The 19,935-nt window shown below is 50.4% G+C and overlaps 2 protein-coding genes across 3 annotated transcripts in view; one reads left to right on the top strand and one right to left on the bottom strand.

Moving 5' to 3' along the window:
- Positions 1–14,682, bottom strand: part of Synd (protein kinase C and casein kinase substrate in neurons protein Synd) — a 110,568-nt gene extending 95,886 nt beyond the window's left edge. The window contains exon 1 of one of the 2 annotated variants that reach the window (XM_077703606.1): positions 14,546–14,682. The gene's annotated coding sequence lies outside the window, so the exon portion shown is untranslated. The remainder of the gene's footprint in view (positions 1–14,545) is intronic. The other variant, XM_077703611.1, reaches the window with a different exon arrangement.
- A 135-nt stretch (positions 14,683–14,817) lies between these two features.
- LOC144174758 (FHF complex subunit HOOK interacting protein 2A-like) lies at positions 14,818–18,690 on the top strand. Its single transcript, XM_077703603.1, has 2 exons — positions 14,818–15,580; positions 16,295–18,690. The coding sequence occupies exons 1-2, from the start codon at positions 15,125–15,127 to the stop codon at positions 17,948–17,950; spliced, it is 2,112 nt and encodes a 703-aa protein (XP_077559729.1). The 5' UTR covers positions 14,818–15,124; the 3' UTR covers positions 17,951–18,690.
- Positions 18,691–19,935: the final 1,245 nt, after the last annotated feature.

The following is a 19,935-nucleotide window of genomic DNA, read 5'->3' on the forward strand; positions in this document are numbered from 1 at the left end:
TCGCAGCAGCGCGAAAAAAGAACGCCGCGTGTGTGTGCACGTACTAGACAACGCGATACGTGTCTGGAATGGACATTACGGGGCTTGATTCATTGCGGCTGAGCAGGCACATTTTTTTTATATATACACACCGAACAAAGAGGTAAACAGCAAGCTGGACAAACTGCGGTGCAGCGCCTGCCTTTTAACTTCATCTTCGCAAAACGTACGTATGCCCTCTACGAAATAGCTTTGCAGGGAAGTTCCTTCTTTTCAAAAACCACTGAACCAGCGCTTTTCTTTTTTTTCTCCATCGCTTCCTGCAGGCGTTCTTTCCTCATAACCGGCTGAATATGAAAGAAACAACCGAAAGTGAAAAGAAGTGAGCAGGCCCTTGAGGAAGACACAATGGGATAATCACGCTGGATGCCAAGAGATCGACAAGGATCTCAAACCAACAGTTGATAGGAAAGCGGGAAAACGTACGCTTTGCCAATGGCAATTTCACCTACGGGTACCCCACGGTATGCATGAATAGTATGCCGCGCGCAATTATCTGCCCTCCCAACATCATCCAACCTGCACCTTTTTTAACACGAAAGTATTTTATTCCGGGATACACAAACATTTGAGTGACGTCATATCCAGCACGGAAATGACGCCAGTACAACGAAGCAAGTGCCCTGTAAAGGGTGCACCCCTGCACATTGCGTCTTCTTGCGGAGAAGTAACCTTTGGAACTAAGAGTACGTATACTTAGGGTTGTTCGTTTTCGAGATTTATATTTTAACACGAAAGTGTTTTATGCCGGGATACACCAAGATTTCACACGGAAATGACGCCAGTACACCTTTGCCGAAGTGACCCGCCAGCAGGCCGTCGCTCGCCAAGCACACCCACAAAACAGCCACCGACCCGCAAATCATGCTCAGCTGCAGATTTCGCCGCACATTTCACTTTCGTGTTTTTCCGATTCCTATGACAGAGGAATCAATAGGAGTTTTTTTTGTGTGTGTGTGTGTGTGTTGTTGTTACTTGAATAAAAATACCGACCATGTGATGGCGACCGTTGCAAAGGCTTTTTACCGAGTGCCCCATTCAGCAGTTCCATCACCATGACGTGGGTCAGTGACGAAGGTGTTAACTGTTCAGAAGATACAAACCTGGCATATCATGCGCAGCGAGCGACTAAAGCTCCCATCGCCAAAGTAACGCTTAACTTTGTAGCGTTCTCGCTGCTGTCCTGTACGGCACTAAACACGATGCGCAAATTTTCCCACATCGGCTAGTCCGCCTAAAGCCTTCGACGAGACGCCAGTGGAAGCTCCTGTACGTCGCCCAGAACAAAACTGTTCCCACAAAGACGACGCTACACCGAGAATCAAACCCTGGTCAAACACAACAGTTGTGACACACAGGGTCGCCTCAAAATCGAAGAGAATATACCAAATTTGGAAAAAAAAAGAAAAAGAACCAAGTGACACACACATTAGCCGTGAAATAAAAGCGGCCCTTTTCTGCAAATCGGCCGGCAGAAAACCGTGGCGGGTCGCATTTCAAGGGACAACCTTCCACCCGACCCAAATACGGATGATCGATAGCTCCTGCAGGCCCAGCAGCAGCTACCGCGCACTCGAAGCCGAACAACGGATCGAACAGCAAAACCAGCCCATTCGATTCACCGCGGCGGATCCCCAGCGCTGCATCGATGTCACAAGCAGCGTGCGTCAAGTGCCCCCCCCCCCCCTTCCCCCCCCTTCCCCCCCCCCTCCCTGTAGAGGAACGATGAGGGACTGGCCGAGCACGCTTCGTGGATAATAACGGCCCCGGCGCTGTTTTAGCTCGTCGTCGCCCCCTTCGCTTTTCGCCAGGTCAGCGATTTGTTCCAGCGCCCGTTATTCGCTCGGCGCACTGTGACGATCCCCGTCTGCAGTTCGTGACGTCTACGTAGACCCCTCTCTTCAAAGGCGACAGGGCTACCCCACGCTGGACCGCGTGGCCATCATTATGGCAAAGATGGCTGAACGAGGCCTGCCGGCTACGCCGTCATCGGACTTGCGCCGACCATTCAAACGTAGAATCGAACGAATTACATTACAAATGATACTTGACCCGATGTAGTGAAGACCTGTAAGTTTACTGACTGCATACGGTTAGTCCCGAAAACTGAGCTGAATTGAGAAACACTAAGCGGGTATCTGAAGCAACCTCTTCGAGAGAGAGAGAGAGAGAGAGAGAGAGAGAGAGAGAGAGAGAGAGAGAGAGAGAGAGAGAGAGAGAGAGAGAGAGAGAGAGAGAGAGAGAGAGAGAGAGAGAGAGAGGTTTTTTAGCCTAGACAACGACAAACCTGCTGAGAACCGCCTCCGAACTCTTCGATTCTTTCCCGTTAAAATTGAATAACCGTACACCTCCGTTCAACCCCCCCCCCCCCCCACCTCCCCTTGGCCCGCTTGAGTGCGTGTGGACATTTCGCGTTTTGAATAATCAACTGTACACATCCACATTCTGCGACCCGAAGGATGTTTATTTCCTTTCTACCGGAAAACGAAGTCCCTGTTTCTCCCCTCTATCTGTACGGGTGAAACGTGCCATCCCCCCTCCCTGACGCTTACTCAGCGATTAGGCCTCTGCACCTGAGTGGCGTTCAACGGCTTCATTTGAGCAACGGGAAGGCGACACGCAGAGCAGAAAACGAGAAACAAGGGTGGGGGGGGGGGGGGGGGGGAGAGAAGGAGGAACACCAACGCGCTTCTTTTCTCCACGAGACAGAAGCAGCAGCAGCTACATGCCAACCGGTCCCGGGATCAAGTAATTGGATTAAGAGGCAGCACGGCTTCCCACCGCCCGGGGCGGGGGCACTGCATTGGCTGCAGCAAGCAACTCCGTAAGTCGGACCCCCTTCGCGTGTACGACACAAGGATGATCACCACTGAATGATAAGAGGAACAAGAAGCAGCAGCAAGGCGCGCAACACCGATCAAAAAGACGCCACTACAGCGGGGGGGAACTTTCCGCTCCCGGTCGGGCGAGCAATCTCGTCAAGACAGCGCTCGCTTGATCCCGAGCCTGTGCACGACGACGGCGGCGACAAATGAGCGTCCTTCGCTGCCACAGCCCGCCGCGCCAACGCCCCTATACGATGCGTGTCCGTATATAGCCGGCGCGGAAACACGCCGAAGAATGCGGCACGATCTCGCCGAAAACGACGGGCTTCAAATTTGCCGGAATGGGTGGGCGGCGTTCCTTATGGACGCGCGACGCCCATGCGCTTTCCCTGACACGTATACCCCCCCCCCCCCCCTCTCTATCTAACGGTTCGGCGCGAATGGGGTCCTTTAATACCCAGCGGCGATAGCAGGAAACGGAGAAAGGACGGATAGAAAATGTGACTGCGTCCCCTAAGCGAGACGTGGATGCCACGGTGCTATTTCTTCGCTATAAACCAACCAACCCCCCCCCCCCCCCCTCCTTTTTCGGATTTTACTATACCGGAGTTCCGTCACAGCTATTGCCCCGAATTGTTTCATTGCCTTATTCTTCACTTTCAATAAGGCGCTTAGGGACACAGAAGGATGTGTTACGATCCGCGTACACTCCGAGATCACAGCGCGGCTAGATAAAGTTTCGAACGTGCCGCCTATATTCTAGCCGTAAATTTGCAGAAATTCCTGCATTAGAAAGACTGGGGGCGACCTTCGAATTACTACCCCCCCCCCCCCAAAAAAAAAAAAAAAAAAAAAAAAAAACACGCATATATTGCCCGTGAAGCCACTTCCGGCGTCAAGAGGATTCGCAGTGACAGGAAATAGAACCTGCCAAGAATGTGAAGGAGAAAGCCCAGTTGGACCTTCTGTTGATCTACTCTTCAAATTTGCTGATATGCTGTTGAAATGTTCTCTCAAGGCGGCGCAACTGCAAGTTCATCACCAGCCCGCCTACGCCCACTGCAGGACAAAGGCCTCTCCCATTATGATCCAATTACCCCGGTCCTGTGCCAACTGTGACCGCAAGTTCGGCTGCGGCCTAATCCCTCCTTCTGCGCTGCTGTTTCCCTCTCCCAGCGAGAGCTCTGATTTTCGATTGATTGATTGATTGATTGAAGGGTTTAACGCGCCGACGCAACGCAGGCGATGAGGCGCGCCGTAGTGGAGGGCTCCTGATTAATTTCGACCACCTGGGGATCTTTAACGTGCGCCGAAATCTCGCACACACGGGCGTTTTTGCTTTTCGCCTCCATCAGAAAAGCGGCCGCCGCGGCCGGGAATCGAACCCGCGACATGAGAGCTCTGATTTTCTCTGCGATTCTTGCACCTCACAACGATTTTCTGCACCTCACCCGTTCCACGAAACATATCTGAGACTTTGGCCTTAAAATTATATAAAAGCAGTTTCCCGCAAATGTATACGGTCAACTTTTGGAGCATACCAATCTGAACAGTGAAGTACCCAGTACGGCACTGTCAAGATGTCACGTTCAGCGGACTAATCGAAGACTTCTCCCAACATGCCCCCCCCTCCCTCCCCTCCCACTTCCCTTTTTCCCACGCACACGAAGCCTCATGAGGAAGTGTAAGCCTCGTACACCATTATAAAAAATCCTGATTGGCTGTTAACCAGATTTACGGGAAATCGAGCAAGTTTCTTCGAAGGAAAATTTGACATCCACCTCATAGGCTGTGCAAATTCAAAGTCCCTCAAATCGCCCCGAACATTTTTTTTTCTCTCACTCCAATGAAGAACTAATTCCACTCCGATGTCAACCGCCACCGCCCAGAAGAACCAAGTGAGACAGCGCAATTGCACCACTCCAGCCGACCGAAATTGGGTTACTCCGATCACCAATACCGGTAAGCAACGAGCATCCGTCATTAGCCCAAATTGCGCCTGCGGACGTGCTCGGAGAAGGAAACGAAAACGGCGTACAGCTACAGCGCCGCAAGGGGATCTCCCTGCCGGCCGAGTGCGGTCGACCAAGGACACGTGGGCCCAACTCGCCGCCCCGTGGGAAATACCGGAGTAATATCGGCCAGTACGGCACGCCAAGGAAGGAATAAAAAGATCCCAGCGGCCACGGAAGAACAAACAAGAAGCTGCAGGGTCGATTTCTAGCTGCGGGCAACGATCACCCGCGCCCCCGTTCGTGTTTTCATGTAACGCCCACAGAAGTCGATATAACGCCGCACCGCAATACAGTGCATAAGCGGCTGCGACCAGATTAAGAACGCAATACTTCTGCGGAACATTTATAGGGTAGGCGCCCTGCATTCCGATAAGGATTGTACGTTCGCCAAAAAACCTCCTGGCTCCAGTGCCCTACTGAAAGCCACCTTTACGCGTTTTATTCGCACGTCCGCTCGGTGAATACTGTTTGCTTTCGCGGTGTAAGTGCTAAGAGACGTACCCGAAAAAACGCATATGACGCAACGAACTTTCCAACGGTCTAGCTTTACACCGAAACTTCATTGTAACGACGAACTCTGGCGTTTGCCGAAGCTGATTTTTACAGTCCTATACGTCCTCCGGGATTCATATTTACGGAAGTTTGTAAGCAACACGCTGACAAGGCGGCACGTATACAGTGCAATCCGTCGTGTACTCCGTAATTGGCGCAACGCTCACGCACTTTTTTTTTCTCTTATTTATTCGCATCCACCTATGTATCTCCCACGCCGTTCGAGTGCGCGAGTCGCGCAACACGAGTCCCGAACCTGCGGCCAGAAATAGAAACGAGTACCAACCATCCTTCCGCAGTGAGGAGATGCTTATCTGAGAGGGACGTATTTGCGAGGACCTTTTAACTGCATCGACCTTCCGCATCCAGGACATTTTCGCATGCGACAACGACATCATCATCAGTGACACCAGCAGTGACGGCAAATCAACGTTTACTGCGGGACTAATTCCCGCAGCCGAAGGGCGACTTGAACGAGCCGTGAAGCCAACACCGGAAAAGAGAGTACAGCGAATGGACACCTAAAAACCGCGGATGCGGCGCTGTCCGTCTCGACAAACTCATTCTAAAGCGCTGCCACAAAGTACGTATGGTGGTAGAATAGGCACCCGAATAATTTGTGATACATTAGAAAACCAAACCAACAATACGTTTTATACGGTATGCTGGACCTTTACGAAGCTTTCCTCTGTACTCAATCCCCCTATTACGTTAGCTGAACACCACCGAGCTCCCATCAGACATTCGTGCCCGCAGGCCTCCGCGTTTTATGGCGGTAATAATATACAACTCGTAGATAAATCGCAAGTGTCGAGGCACAACTTCCTCCTGTCTGCATCATCGTCACTTTGATAGGCAGGTCGCGAAGACACCCCACGCATCTCGTTGTCTTCAATTTTGTCCGTTAGTTGCTCCCATAATTCTCCGCTGAATCTTCGTAACCTCGTTTATTACAGTCGGGGCCTTGGCACCTGCAGTCACCGGGCAAGACGCACTGGAAAGCTACGAAACACTACTACCATCCGGGGCGCCGTACATGACCACAAGTATACCAGACAGGTGCTTTTCGCGCTTCGTCCTCATTAAATTACGGCTGCCTCCGCATCGGGAAAAAACATAAACAAAACCCTGCATGCGTGCAGGAACTTTGACGACACAGAACCACAGCGAGAACGGCCAGATGCATAATTGCGGACATTCGACAAAATGCTGCCTGCGACTACAGTAGCCGGCCGTTTTTTATGATTCCGAAAATTCGGCTTGCTGCAGATATTCCGGACTTTCCCGAAGAATTGCCAGCTGTCCCATAAGAGAAATGTATATGAACAACGGATATTTGGGACAAAAAGCCAAAAGTTCCGATTTTCCGGACAAAATTTTTAGCGACCGAGCCACGGTGCGACTCCAGGACGAAGCCATTTTTGAATCCTAAGCCACCTGTACAGCTTCAGACTGGATGGGGGATTGGCTTGACTCTCGTTGGGGTAACAAACTTTAATCTTGGAGGCCATAATTATGCATTAGTCTGCGGAGGAAGCAACCTCAAAAGCCGGAAGCGGGTCATACGCGGTCAGTCGTTTCTCGACCACTTTTTTGAGGCAGCGGGCGACTGACTGACAAGCAACATCATCATCAGGTTTGTCCTGTGTCGCGCGTCGTGCACGTTCTTTTATTGATCTGTAGTCATCGTGGGGATTGTGCTTCACGGGGTTCTACTCTAGTGGAGATCAGTGGGTTCACCCCATCGCCTGTACACTGTGCACCATCACAGGGATGGTGTTCAGTCCTATTTAAAAGAAATAAAGGTCGTTTTTGCGACTCGCTGATTTTTCGGACTGCTCTTTTATTCGACTATGTTTCGTTCCCCTCCAGGTCCGAAAAATCGGTCGGCTACCGTACTGGCTGTTGGCCCTAGTATTGCGGAAACGATGATTTGCAAGTTCCCGAAGAAAGCGTTCGGCGCTCTCATTACATACGCCATCGGGCAGAAGCCCGCCGAGACCTCGTAAAGCTGCAGCAGCTACTTCTACTTTTTAGCAGTTACTACCCTAGAAGGTTGAGACAACTATGAAGAAGTGCTCAGATATTCTTCGCGGTAGGATGCAAACCCAATTGGTATTCACCGCGCTCCCAACGGTTTCACGCGCATACTGAAAAAAAGAATGTGTCGCAGTGCCGACGAACTTGGCACCAAGCCGCCCGGAAATGCCTCGGCGTTGACGCGGACGTTCTCGTACCATGCTGGTTTGTCATACAGAGATAATTTCTAGCCATTCTTGCAATCAAGACGCCATGATGTCCAAGTTCGGTACAGATATCAACGCTGGACGCATCTATAAGCGTGGCCAGGTTGGACTGGACCGAAAGGGAATATGGTTTGCGGTAAAGGAAGTGCACTGGGGATACTTTTGAGCTCGGCAGAGAGCTCACCTGCATACAACCCAGAGCGGGCGAATTGATTAATTGATTGATTGATTGTAGGGTTTAACGCGCCGACGCAACGCAGGCGATGAGGCGCGCCATAGTGGCGGGCTCCGGATTAATTTTGACCACCTGGGGATCTCTAACGTGCGCCGAAATCTCGCACACGGGCGTTTTCGCTTTTCGCCTCCATCAGAAAAGCGGCCGGGAATCGAACCCGCGACCTCGCGCTCGAATCGAACCACTGCGCCACCGGGGCGGGTCCAGTGCGGGGGAAGGGAAGTAGAGGAGTAGTAAATTGAATACCTTCACCTTCGGCCAGTGCGCCCGAAATGCCACTCGAGCGTAAACAAAATGGCCGCCGGGGACACGGAAGTGAGTGCGCGTTGGCACACTCGAGAAGGCCATAGTGATGACATCTCCCCACTCACTCTTTCTTCCTTGCCCGATTGTAGGCCAGACATATACGGCTGCCGCGACTGGCCGATTTTAGTGCTGCAGGAAAGTTGTCCGCCTGCTTCAATCGGTCGCTGAACGCAAGTCTGCGGCAGCTCTGCTAAGCTCTGGGCAATCTTTTCACAAGCTCATGCATCAAAACGTGACGAAATGCCCTTTACACTGCACCCAAACGAACCAACTTGGACTGAATGAATAATCTATGCGTACTACGGATGCAGGCAAGATCAAAACGAATCTGCGGAAGGCGATGCGTGGGCTACTGCGAGGCACCGTAGACAGGAGAAGGCTCCGCTCTTTCAAGAGCAGAAGTCGGAACGAGGTGGTCCCTCATTATAACGAAATCCCTTTTAAATGATTAAGCACTGTGAAGTGTACTCGACGAAGAAACCAGTCTGTCCGTGCGTAACGCTTGACCTGTCACAGATAAAAAAAAAACCTAGAATCTCCAAATGTTCAATGGAATACTGATATGTGTTCCATATGTTCATATAGAACACTTCCCAGATTTGCATCCGCCTATAGCAGTGAAGCTGACGTTGAAAGCGCTCGACGTAGAAGTTGATTTGGGATGCATGCGATTATGTCAAAATACATCATGCACGGCCCTAGGGCCTTCATATTTTCATAATAGACCTCCTATATTCCCCTGGACAAATGTCTTCTAATTGATTGTAGGGTTTAACGCGCCGACGCAACGCAGGCGATGAGGCGCGCCGTAGTGGAGGGCTCCGGATTAATTTTGACCACCTGGGGATCTTTAACGTGCGCCGATATCTCGTACACACGGGCGTTTTTGCTTTTCGCCTCCATCAGAAAAGCGGCCGCCGCGGCCGGGAATCGAACCCGCGACCGACAAATGTCTTCTAAGAAAAAAAAAAAAGCATTTGACTAATGTATAGCGCCTCATAGGGATACATGGGGTCTCTGTAGGTATTTAATAGGAGGCGCTAAAACCTTCACATTTTGGCGTCAAACTGCTTACACGACGCAAAAAAAAAAGTCTGCCTAGCAATGCATGTGTAATAGGTGATCCCCAGTTTAAAGGGGCTCGGTGTTGTATGGCAGAGCGTCTGAGGCCGTTATCCGACAGTTCCGCTGGGATCTCCTTGCGAAATAATTAGCGGCTCAAAGCGGGTACACGTGACGCCACAGCTCATGACAGAGTAGCGCTTGCAATTTTATTTACAAATCTTCCTCATGAAGGTGTTTATTGCAAGTGCGCGAGGCATACGTCTCCATCATCGAAGGAATGCCGTCACCCGGACAGCCGATAAATGAAGCTCAGGGTAGGGTACACGTAACTCGCGCGCGTAACACGATCAACAGCGAGCTAAATCATGGTTAACCACCCAACACGGCGGCAGGTCATCGAACATTTCAAATTACGCGTTTAAAAACACCGAAGCAGCCCATTAGGCGGAAGGGGGCGCGTGGTGTATAGAGGAGGCTAGCGCAATAATTTCCGTCCCGCGGGCTCCGCGAAGGGCATCGCGCGCACGGCCGTATTAGTGTTCCGCTCCATCAGAAACACGATCGCCGCGACGGGGTACCTACCCTGACCTCGCGCTCAGTAAGCGGCAGGAGCGCACTCGCACTGAGCCACCGCGGCCGGTGCTCGCCGGCTATTACGGCGAAGTGGCACGCAACGCGTCTCCATTTATTCCGGATTGGCAAGTGTGTACGGTAAATTTTCGTTTTAACGAAATCGCTTTATTCGAAGTGTTCCACCGTCCTTACTGAAGAGCAAGTCACTGCTTTTAACATAATATTGCTTATAACGAACTATCGGCTGTAACGAAGTCCGAAGAGAGGGAAAAGTCGACACCCACTTTAAAGGAGCCATGAAGAGAAAACAAAAGTTTGTTTTATTCGAAAGATTAGGTGTTTCATAGTACCCCAAGCGCTTTCCCGGAAGCAAATGATGCTTTATTCACTGAGAAATAAGGCAATTTAAGCCAAAATTTTAAATCTCCCGCTAAAATTGCACATTTGGTGACGTGAGCAATGGTGTCACACGGGCCGGTCCATGAAACAGATACTTAGTATGTCGACTCCATATAGCACCCACACGCGGGAGTCGACCGAGACGGCGGCCATTTTAAAAATGCTAGTAAAACCTAGTGCACCCGCAGCCCTAGTCATGGAATCGCCTGATCCGGAGAACAAAACTCTCGCCGAGGAGCTCGGGCTTGCATTTAACAACCTCACACCACTTGAACGCTCAACGCTTCTAAGTGCACGAGCGGCAAGAGTTGTGGGATACGCGGTGGACGGGAAAGCGACCATTCCGCGATAGCCACAACAGACGAACGCCCTGCCGTCGGCACCGCTGCCTCGTCAGCGCCGTCGCCACGGACGAATACAGACTGGTACGTATGTGCCGTATTTTACGGTTACGGTTAATAATAGTTCAACTTCAGTAGCAGTATCGCTTATGCCAGTTGGCCGGTGTCGTGTATGGAAAGCCGTTCGCGCGAGCTCTCTGCTTCGACCAGAAAGATACGAGCGTCAATGCGCGGTGTTTACGGCATTTTTCCTCCAAGGTCAGAGCGCCTCGAACCCGAAAATTCGTCTGCGCGACGGCGAGATGTCGAGCTCGGCCAGGCGGTTGTTTCGTACGCATTGTCGCACACGCTTGCGTGTTCGTTCGGAACTTCAACCGTTTACTCCACCGTTCTTTGTCATAAAAAGAATGTGCAGTATGTTTCACGGGCATTTAGCTCGTTAAGCAAACTGTAAGCCCTGCCTAACATGCGTTTGCTTTTGCCGGCCTCCGCCAATCGCAGAGCTTAGCCCATGTGACGGCATAGGTTCTGTTGCGGGAAATGAGCTGGTGGGTCGCATGACCATTCCCGTTTTTCCTAATTATGTAGCTTATTTGAGCGAAGTTTGCGTTATAAGTGGTGTCGTTATGGTTCTAACGAGGCAATCTTTCGAATGAACCAAACTTGTGTTTTCTCTTCATGGCTCCTTTAAAAGCAGCCGACGGCTGCATTTAAAGGAACCTATACAGCTTCCTCAGAAACTTCGAAGCTGAAGCAAAATTCGCCGTGGTCCAGGATTCGAAACCGAGACCATCGCCTATCCAGGGCAACCGCTCTACCAACTGAGCCAGCCAGTAGTCTAGCCGTATGTTAAGCGAGAGCGAATCGATCAACAGCTCCAAGTGAGAGAAATTGAGTTATTCGACCAGTTTTAGGGGAAGTCCCCAACGTGAATGTCAAATCGGTGGATGGATTTCACGCGGGTATCTAATTCTTCCTTGCGGAAACTTACTCCACCTTCGGGATTTCACCAAAAAAATGGTTGAAAGCCAGTTCTCTGTCCCGAGTCCCGACCACCTCGTTATAACTAAAGTCCAGTTCTCCCTCGCATCCACGGCGGTCACGAGCAGTGTGGAGGGGCTTCTGTTAAAACGAGTACTTTACTGCCGGTGATGACACACGGAGCGGAAACTTGGCGCCTCACTAAACTGGAAAGCAAGCCTAGGTCGCTCACCGGGCCATGGAAAGAAGGGTGATAGGAGTGACAGGAAACGAGCTTCCTAAATCAGGGAACAAACTCGAGTAGAAGATACCCTACTTCAAATAAAGACGATCAAATGGGCTGGCTACGGAGTGAGACGGAATGGCTAACAGTGGACCACCACGGTAACAGAGTGGATACCAAGTGACGGGACTAGAAAAAAGGGGAAGGCCAATAACTAGATGGTGAGACAAAATAAGGAACTCCGGGGGCAAAAAAATGGACTCGAGAAGCACAGGACAGGATCGGTTGGAGGTCACTGGGAGAGGGCTACGTCCTGCAGTGAGCTGCTGCTGATGATGATGGTGCATCCAACCATCGCTAACGGGAAAGAAAGAACAGGGCGGCGTGGTGCGCGCTTTGCAGACGCTTCCTTGCAGCGAGCAGCAAACGCTTCATTCAGGACTGGCGCTAGAGTCGCAGAGTGTTTTTCGCAGTCGGCCCGGGCTCACCCAAACAAACAAGCAGAGGGTTAGTGACCTTCCGGGTGAAAGGAAAGCCACCTATTTTTAAACGGAACCGGGTTCACCGCCACGGGCCCTCGAAAACGGTTCGTGTGCCGGTCACGCGGATGGCGCCGTCACGCGCAATCGGCAGCAGCACTCACAATGCACTACCATAAACAATCACCAATCACGTGGCTTGCACCGTCGTCAGCGAAGCCACCAATTTAGGGGACGAAAAGCTCACAGCGCTGGTGTCACCGCGAAATCGGTTGTAAAAAGAGCTTTGCGAAGTACATACCTTCGTAAAATTCGACTGCGCAAAACAGCAACCAGTGTAAGTGGCGTCAGGTTTGGTGTATTGTACCTTGATCAAGCGATGAGCGACTCTGTACTTGCATGACAGGCCAGTGTCGAGGAAAAGAAATAAGCGCACTAGTACTACTTTCCTGGCAAGAGTTGTAGGAATTCTTGAATCCAGGCGTTCCAGAGTTCACGAATGCAACGTATAAGGACACCAGTCTAGCCGCATAGACGGCTCCTTTATTTTAGCAGAAGGTCGGCCTACCGTACTGCTACGCCGAGAACTTAACTACATCCGTTCTACACGCGCTTAAGTCGCCTAAAGCAAGGATTACGCATGCAAGCGCAAATTACCAAGTACGAACACGGCTGATACACAGCAGTCCATTCTTGCAGCACGCGACGTTGTCTTGCTGCACGCAATAGAACGTGACTGGATGTGCCGCACCTAAAACATTTTCCCGCTGATACTCCTCGGCGCTCGGGTGGACGAACACGTAGTACGCCCAAAGCGCCTCGGGCTTCTGCAGGTCACACGAGTGCGAGAACTGGAATCGCCGAAAGGGAAAGTCGAGTGTATTTTCCTTCTCATATCAGGAAAGCTCGCCTACCTCGGTCGGCAGACTTTCCGATTGTCGTGTGCGACCAGACCATTCACTCGTTTTTATGCAGCGAAAGTAAACGTCGTAGGCGAGTTGACATATTTGCACGCAGGCACGGCTTAATCTGCGCATGCGCCCGACGTCTACGTAAAAAAACGGAGCCAACTATTTTGCAAGAGCTGACGCGATAAAAGTAAACCAGCGTGACAACGGAATCCCTTTATTCTTAATTATTCACGGTTACAACCCGATACGCTTGCGTTCGCCTCCACCGATTATATCGAAAAACCGCTTATAACGAACTTTACCTCCGCTCTGGCGAACTGTTACAACAAGGTTTTGCTGCGCGTAAAAAGCTGAATACCCGAGTTTGCACAACTTTTCTACATGCGTTCATTTACCATATAGCATGCGGTCTCGAAAGTTACACAAAGCGTGCAAAGACAACACTTTCCTGCATTATTACGTCAAAGCAAACGTGATAAGGAACCAGCCACCAGCAAAAAAAAAGGGCGAACATTTCGCCGCCGCCTGTTCCGGGTACGCGCAAGAGCCCATTTGTCCCAAACAGCGTTACTTGAAGTAATCGTCGTGACCTTGAACCTCGTGAAGAGACCGCCTGTTGCTGCAAAGCGGTATTTTTTTTTTTTTTTCCTTCGCATGCCCCCGACGGGAACTCGCGGCGAGGCGCGAAGTTCCGCTTAGCGCTTCGTTAGACGTCCCCAGTACTGCGAAAATTAGTTTTTATAGCGGCTGCTTGAGGTCAAAACTATGAAGCAAACTCAGCAGACGTTTAAGCATGAACTGGGAGAAGCGCGACGGGCAGCGCGTTAAACTCGGCTTTACGCATGGTTGCACCCGCCGGTTTTTCACAGGCACTGCTTACAGCGCCCGAAGGGCGGGACGTCAGAGCGGCCACACTTTGCTGAACACACACACAGCTTAAACAGTCCAAACTGGATGCTTTGCAGTTGAGACCGGTGGTACAGACCGTGGCAATTGTAACCACACTCGCCGACCGCTCCCGCCCCACCCCCTCTTCCCGCCGCATTCCTGAGCAGTAGTGTTGAAATTCGCGACAAAACACCGTAAAAACGAGATTGCGAGAAATGTTTACGATGCGTAGTTTACGCGTCGGTTGGCCGTCCTTCCGAGACTAACGCTGACAAATGCCGCTGTGTCGTTTGCCAGCCAAGGGTCGACAAGGTCCCTTCCGAGCGGGGACGCACACATACACTACGGGGAAAGAAGCAGCCTGGGAGAATGCCCTCCCTTGCCCTCATCGTCACGGTGCGCTACGCAGGCTTTCCGCCCTGCATTCTACCCCGGGTCAAAATAGAAACACACGGCTTCATACTCACTTCTTATCGCGATAGCCTGGCTTTTTTGCGAAATCCAGTAGCGGGACCGTCTTCGCCACTCACAATACGCAGCGCACACACAATATGGATAAGGCGATAGCCATTAATGAGTACGCGCTGCCCCGCAGTAAAGGCAAAACTATGTGTGTCTAAAGTAACCTTAAAAAACTATTATTTTTGTAAATAATTATTAATAAAAATTATTTTTATAAATTGTGCTAAACAAAAAAATTATTAGTTTACATTTTAACTCGCTTTTTTACCGGAAGCTCTGTCTGCGCTATTGCCAGCATCCGGTCAACATGGCGGCTTCGAATGTCTGCCTACGATTCCAGCTGACGGGCATAATATTAAGGGACGTTTTATTAACCGCAAGTGACACGCTTCGTACTTGACTGCACTCAACACCGCTACATTTATGTTGTGAAAAAGTAACGTGCCTAATCTAGCGCAGCGATGGCCCGCGGAGGCAAGCGACCACGTCTGACACCGACACGTAAATACGTCGTGTCAAGTTGTGCGTACCGTTTGGAAGGTGGCTATTTTAAGCGTTCGCTAACGTAGCCGCTCTCTTCCGAGATGTTTTCACGGCTGGCCACCGCATTTTCTAATGCGGTGGACGCGCTGGCTCCGCCGTTGCCTTTGCACGAAGAGTTCCTCTGGCATTGGACGGCGATCATGAAATTTTACACGGACCGCAACTCGAACAGCAAGAAGCCCATCGAGCTCACGGGCCTGGCCGGTCGCCTTGAGGAGATGTCAAAGATACTGGAACAGGAAGAGTCCGAGCTGGGAACGGAGAACATGGGGCCCTGCATGGAGCATTTCCTGCAGCACAAGATGCTGGAGCAGATGAGTGCCTTGTCCAGGGCGGACACTCCCCCCGGGATCAAAAAGTGCGTGCTCGTGTTCACCACGCGTCTGCTGTCCAACAGCAAGCAAGCGCTGCTTCCACAGATGGGCATCTACACAGCTGTCAAGAAACTCATTGGCCTCTGCGGCGAGGTGTTGGCCGCGCCCACGGAGCGCGAAGAGGTATGCTGGTCGTGCTCCCCTCCCATTTTTTTCTTTCTACAACAAGATTGCGTGCTTAATTCCTGTTCCGTGAAATAACCAACACCGTTGATCGCTCGAGACCCCGAATTTAATAATATTAAACAATACTACGTCCAAATATCGCACTCCGTCAACCACTAATGTACCAAAATCGCGGATTTGAGAGAGGCGCATGCACACAGCGGAAAGCAATGATAGAAACTGGTGCAGGGGTCGCGACAAATAACCAGGGCAGAGTTTGTTAATCTGAAAACTAACTTGGCAAACGTAGCATTTTGGGTGAGTTTGTATTCCATGGTTTGTGCACAATTTTGCTGTGTATATCCCCCATATGTTTGCAGTTTTTGTATGTGCAGCCGTTCTCGGGCTGTGGAATACCAACTCGCCCAAGATTGTACTCCTGAAAACTAGATACCCATACCGTGAAATATATTTTCGGGGGATAAAAACGGAATACGGTTTGCATATTCCGCATTGGGCATCCTCGATTTGCCAGTCCTGGATGATCCACGGACAGTCCAAGGTTCGGACCGAAAGTCCCATAGGAATACATGGGAAAATTGAGCGCCAGATCGCGCTCGATGAGGAGGCCCATTGTGTTAAAGAAATTGCTTTTCGATGATGAATGCATTGCTGTAATGTTGCAACAAATGAATTCACTGCATTGCTTACTTCGTCCTTTCTTTTTTCCAGGCTGAGTTCTTAAATGTCATCTGCCAAAAAATCCGAGCCGACCCGAGTATCCTCACCTGCTTCTTGCCAACTGGGCTTGAAGACGGCCGGTGCGTTGCAGTTGGAAACGGAAAAGAGGCCAGCAGCGGCGGTGACGTGTCTGCAATGTCATTTCCTTTGCTGCGAGCCTGCCTAACACTAATAGAAAGTGCGGACTCTGACGTTTCTACGCTTGCGGCAGAGTGCCTTATACTGTGCACGTCCAATTTGAATGACGATGTGGCGCATTATGTGATCACCAAGTCTAACATGTGTGCGAGTGTGGTCCACCACCTAGTCAAACTTTACTGTGCCATACCCCACACGCTTAAAGCTGCGGACATCGACGAAGCAGTGAGTTCGTGGAGTGCCGACGGTGCCGCTCCAAGCAGTTCGTCAGACCACCAAGTTCTGGCATCTGGGAAGCGAAAGCTTCTCTGCTTCTTCAAGTGGCTCGGGTTTACAGACACGCTGGTTGAACTTTCACACGCCCTCATAGGTGCCGAGCTCGGAAAGACTTTTCTAGAAAACTTCCTGCTCGGTCCTCTTCACGATGACTTTACTCGGGCAGAGTCTGAAGAGAGCTTCCTTTTCATCACTTCACTAGTCACCACTTGTTTGCGAAACCTTAGTTCGAAAGACCTGGTTGCCACTTTCGGGACCTTTTTGTTGGGCGAACAGAAAGGCGCATCGCCGAAAGACATGCTTCTTGAGCGCGGCCGCGACCCCAACGCTTCTTCGCAGCTCGTGATGACCACTCTTCAAGCATTTGAGGAGCTCTTGCAAAGGCCCTCGAGGGAGATACTGGACGTCCTGTTGCTCAACTACCTCACCACACGTGGTTACCAGAGTGACGCCGCTGCGGACGCCTTCGACTTCAGCGACGACGATCACGAGGGATCGTACGGTCGAGCGGGCAAGGCGAACATGAGCGACTTCGAAGTCTCTCCTGGTTCGTCTCCGGTGAGCCGCACGTTCGCTCCCGCGCAGATTCACCGCATCCTCAACTGCTTCCTCATGTTGCTGCCTGACGAGATCAAGTCGTGCGAGGAGACCGACTCGGGCTACGACGCCTACATCTCGGACGCGCACCGGCAGCACCAGGAGATGCTGGCGGTCACCGAAACGTGGGAGTGGCCCAGCGAGCCTCTCAGGGAAGAGCAGGCTGGTGCTGAGGATGACCAGAGCTCGGACTCGCAGCCGGAGGCCGACAGTGCGCACCACCGCGGATTCTACGAGGGCCCCTTTCTGTCCATGCTGCTGGAGAGGATAGAAAACATGCACAGGCAGCCATACGACGTGAACCTCCTGGTGACCTCCCTCATCTCCCGCCTTGCTCTGTTTGCCCACCCCAACCTGCACGAGTACCTGCTGAACCCGCTGCTGCCCCTGGCACCGGGCGCCCGGTCACTGTTCAGCTCCCTCGTCAGGGTCGTGGAGGAGATTCAGGTGGCCGTCCATGGCATGGAGAACTTGAAACGGAAGCTCATGCTAACCCGCAATGCACTCCTCAACGACAGTGGAGACGACAGCGCACTGGGAACGGAGTCCGGTGTTCTGGAAGCCATCATCGTCCTTGAAGAGTTTTGCAAGGAACTCGCTGCTGTGGCCTTTGTCAAGTACCATGCGGCTGCATAGCAAAGGCTACTTTCTGTGCCTGTTCATCATGGAACCGGGCTTTGAACACAGTGTGAACTGAGGAAACGCCATCGGCGGACTGTACAAGCTGTTGCAGACTAGCTGTACATTTTTTTTTCGCTTTCTTAGCCCTGCTGTCATGTTTTAACCTGAGAGAGTTACTGAAAGCTAAGCATTTAGTGTTGTTCATTGGCTCAGCTTTATAGTGCTCAAGATTCTTATTTCTGCTCAAAGCACAACACGGCAAAGCTTTTCTGTACGTGCCCACCAGGGATGCTGTTCAAACTGTATCTTAGCACAGCTTTTTGCTGTGGGCTTGCAGAGGCAGTGACAAGGCATTAGCAGCTGCACATGCATTTTATTCATTCACAAAGGAGTTCGTGTGCACTGCAGAAACCTAAGAGAAACTCCTCCTTCCCCGAGTTTTATTGACTTCAAACCTTTTTTGCAGGAAAAGGGTGTTGTTGGCTGCACAAAGAATATTTACTGTGTTACAGTCATGTGCAATGATTGCAAGTTTATTTTTACTTTTCCCCCTAAGAATGCGCACAAGCTTCTGAACGGCATTGCAACATTCGCAAGTGTTGCGTGACAGAACTGTGAATAGCAGCTGCTGCTTTGAGCATTGTAAAAAAAAAAAAAATGGCACATGTTCGGCTGAGGAGATCTCGGGCGTCAGCGAAATATTTTCACTGCGAAGAAAAAGGAATAAACATCATACCGTACTTTTACATATGAAACTATGTTGGCTGTTGGTTTGCTGTGTTGAATAGCTTGTCATTGTTTTGCAGCAGAGGTTATTAGGCTACCCTGCCAAAGGTTTTTTATGTCCATAGCCCAAAACTCCAAGCACCCAAAGAGAAAATAAGCACTCTGGTTCATGTGGGAATTATACCTGGGACGTTATGTTAGCAGCCGTATTTGTTACGAAAATGCTCTGCTGACTTGTGCCAGTGGCGAGGCAAGAGTTGGTCTGCTGCGTGCCGCATGACTGGTGAATGTAGCGGTGGTGAGTAGAACAAGTGCACACCAGCCACAGAAGGGCCTCAATTCTGGAGAAGCTGCTTTAAGTGCGGCCAGTTGGCCTGTCGATGTAATTTGCACTAGAAGACAAAGAAATGAAAGTGAACACAGTGGTGCAAATGCAATGTAGCAGCAAAGACCTTGATAAATATCGCAAAGCTTCCACCCTCAAAGCACGTAAGCATTAAGTGCCCGATGAGTTTCTTTAGAAAATAAGGGTAGATTGCAGTATATAATTACTTGATGATCTTGATAGGTAAATAAGGTAGACCAGAACAACTGGGAACAGGCTAAAATAGCTTTTCAACACGTAAAAATCTCGAAAGCAGTCCGAAAATTTTGAACCAAGATCAGGCATAACTACAAATTGCCAAAACGTTTTTAAAAATGTAATGGATTTAACGAATAGGTACCTCAGTTTAGTATAAACTTGAGGCATTTGTGGTTACCCCATTATACAGGGAAAAGCTGGACTCGTCAAATATTAAGGAAAAAAATATCGGGCGCATGCCCTAATTAACCCGCCTTTTGCCCAACTGTTTCTGCATCCCTACATTGAGACAGAATTCTGAGATGTTTAGTAGTCATACTAAATTTCGAGCTTATCCTGTGCGCCAACTTTAAAGGGGAAAGCTAATTAATCTGAAATGCTGGTAATAAAAGTAAAATCCAACGCAACATTTATGTGCAGATAAACTGAAAACATTGTTTTAACTTTTTAGCAGTCGAATTAAGCAGACCAACTCCTAAAAGTAAACAAGCAAAACTCGAGAACAAATAACGATAGTTCAAAATATTAAGTCCCTTAGAGGTGCAGAAACATTTGCTACGCACAGAATGTGCAAGCATTCCTTACTGCGCAGTGCTGCACTGCAACTTTGTACGACAAATGGTAACGTGTGTACTCCCCCATGTGTTGTACAGTTCCAATAATCTTGGTTGACTGAGCGGACAGAGCCAGG

The sequence above is a fragment of the Haemaphysalis longicornis genome, unplaced genomic scaffold (genome assembly GCF_048455015.1).
Source record: "Haemaphysalis longicornis isolate Haplotype H1 unplaced genomic scaffold, Haemaphysalis longicornis Haplotype H1 scaffold_3, whole genome shotgun sequence".
NCBI lineage: Eukaryota > Metazoa > Arthropoda > Arachnida > Ixodida > Ixodidae > Haemaphysalis > Haemaphysalis longicornis.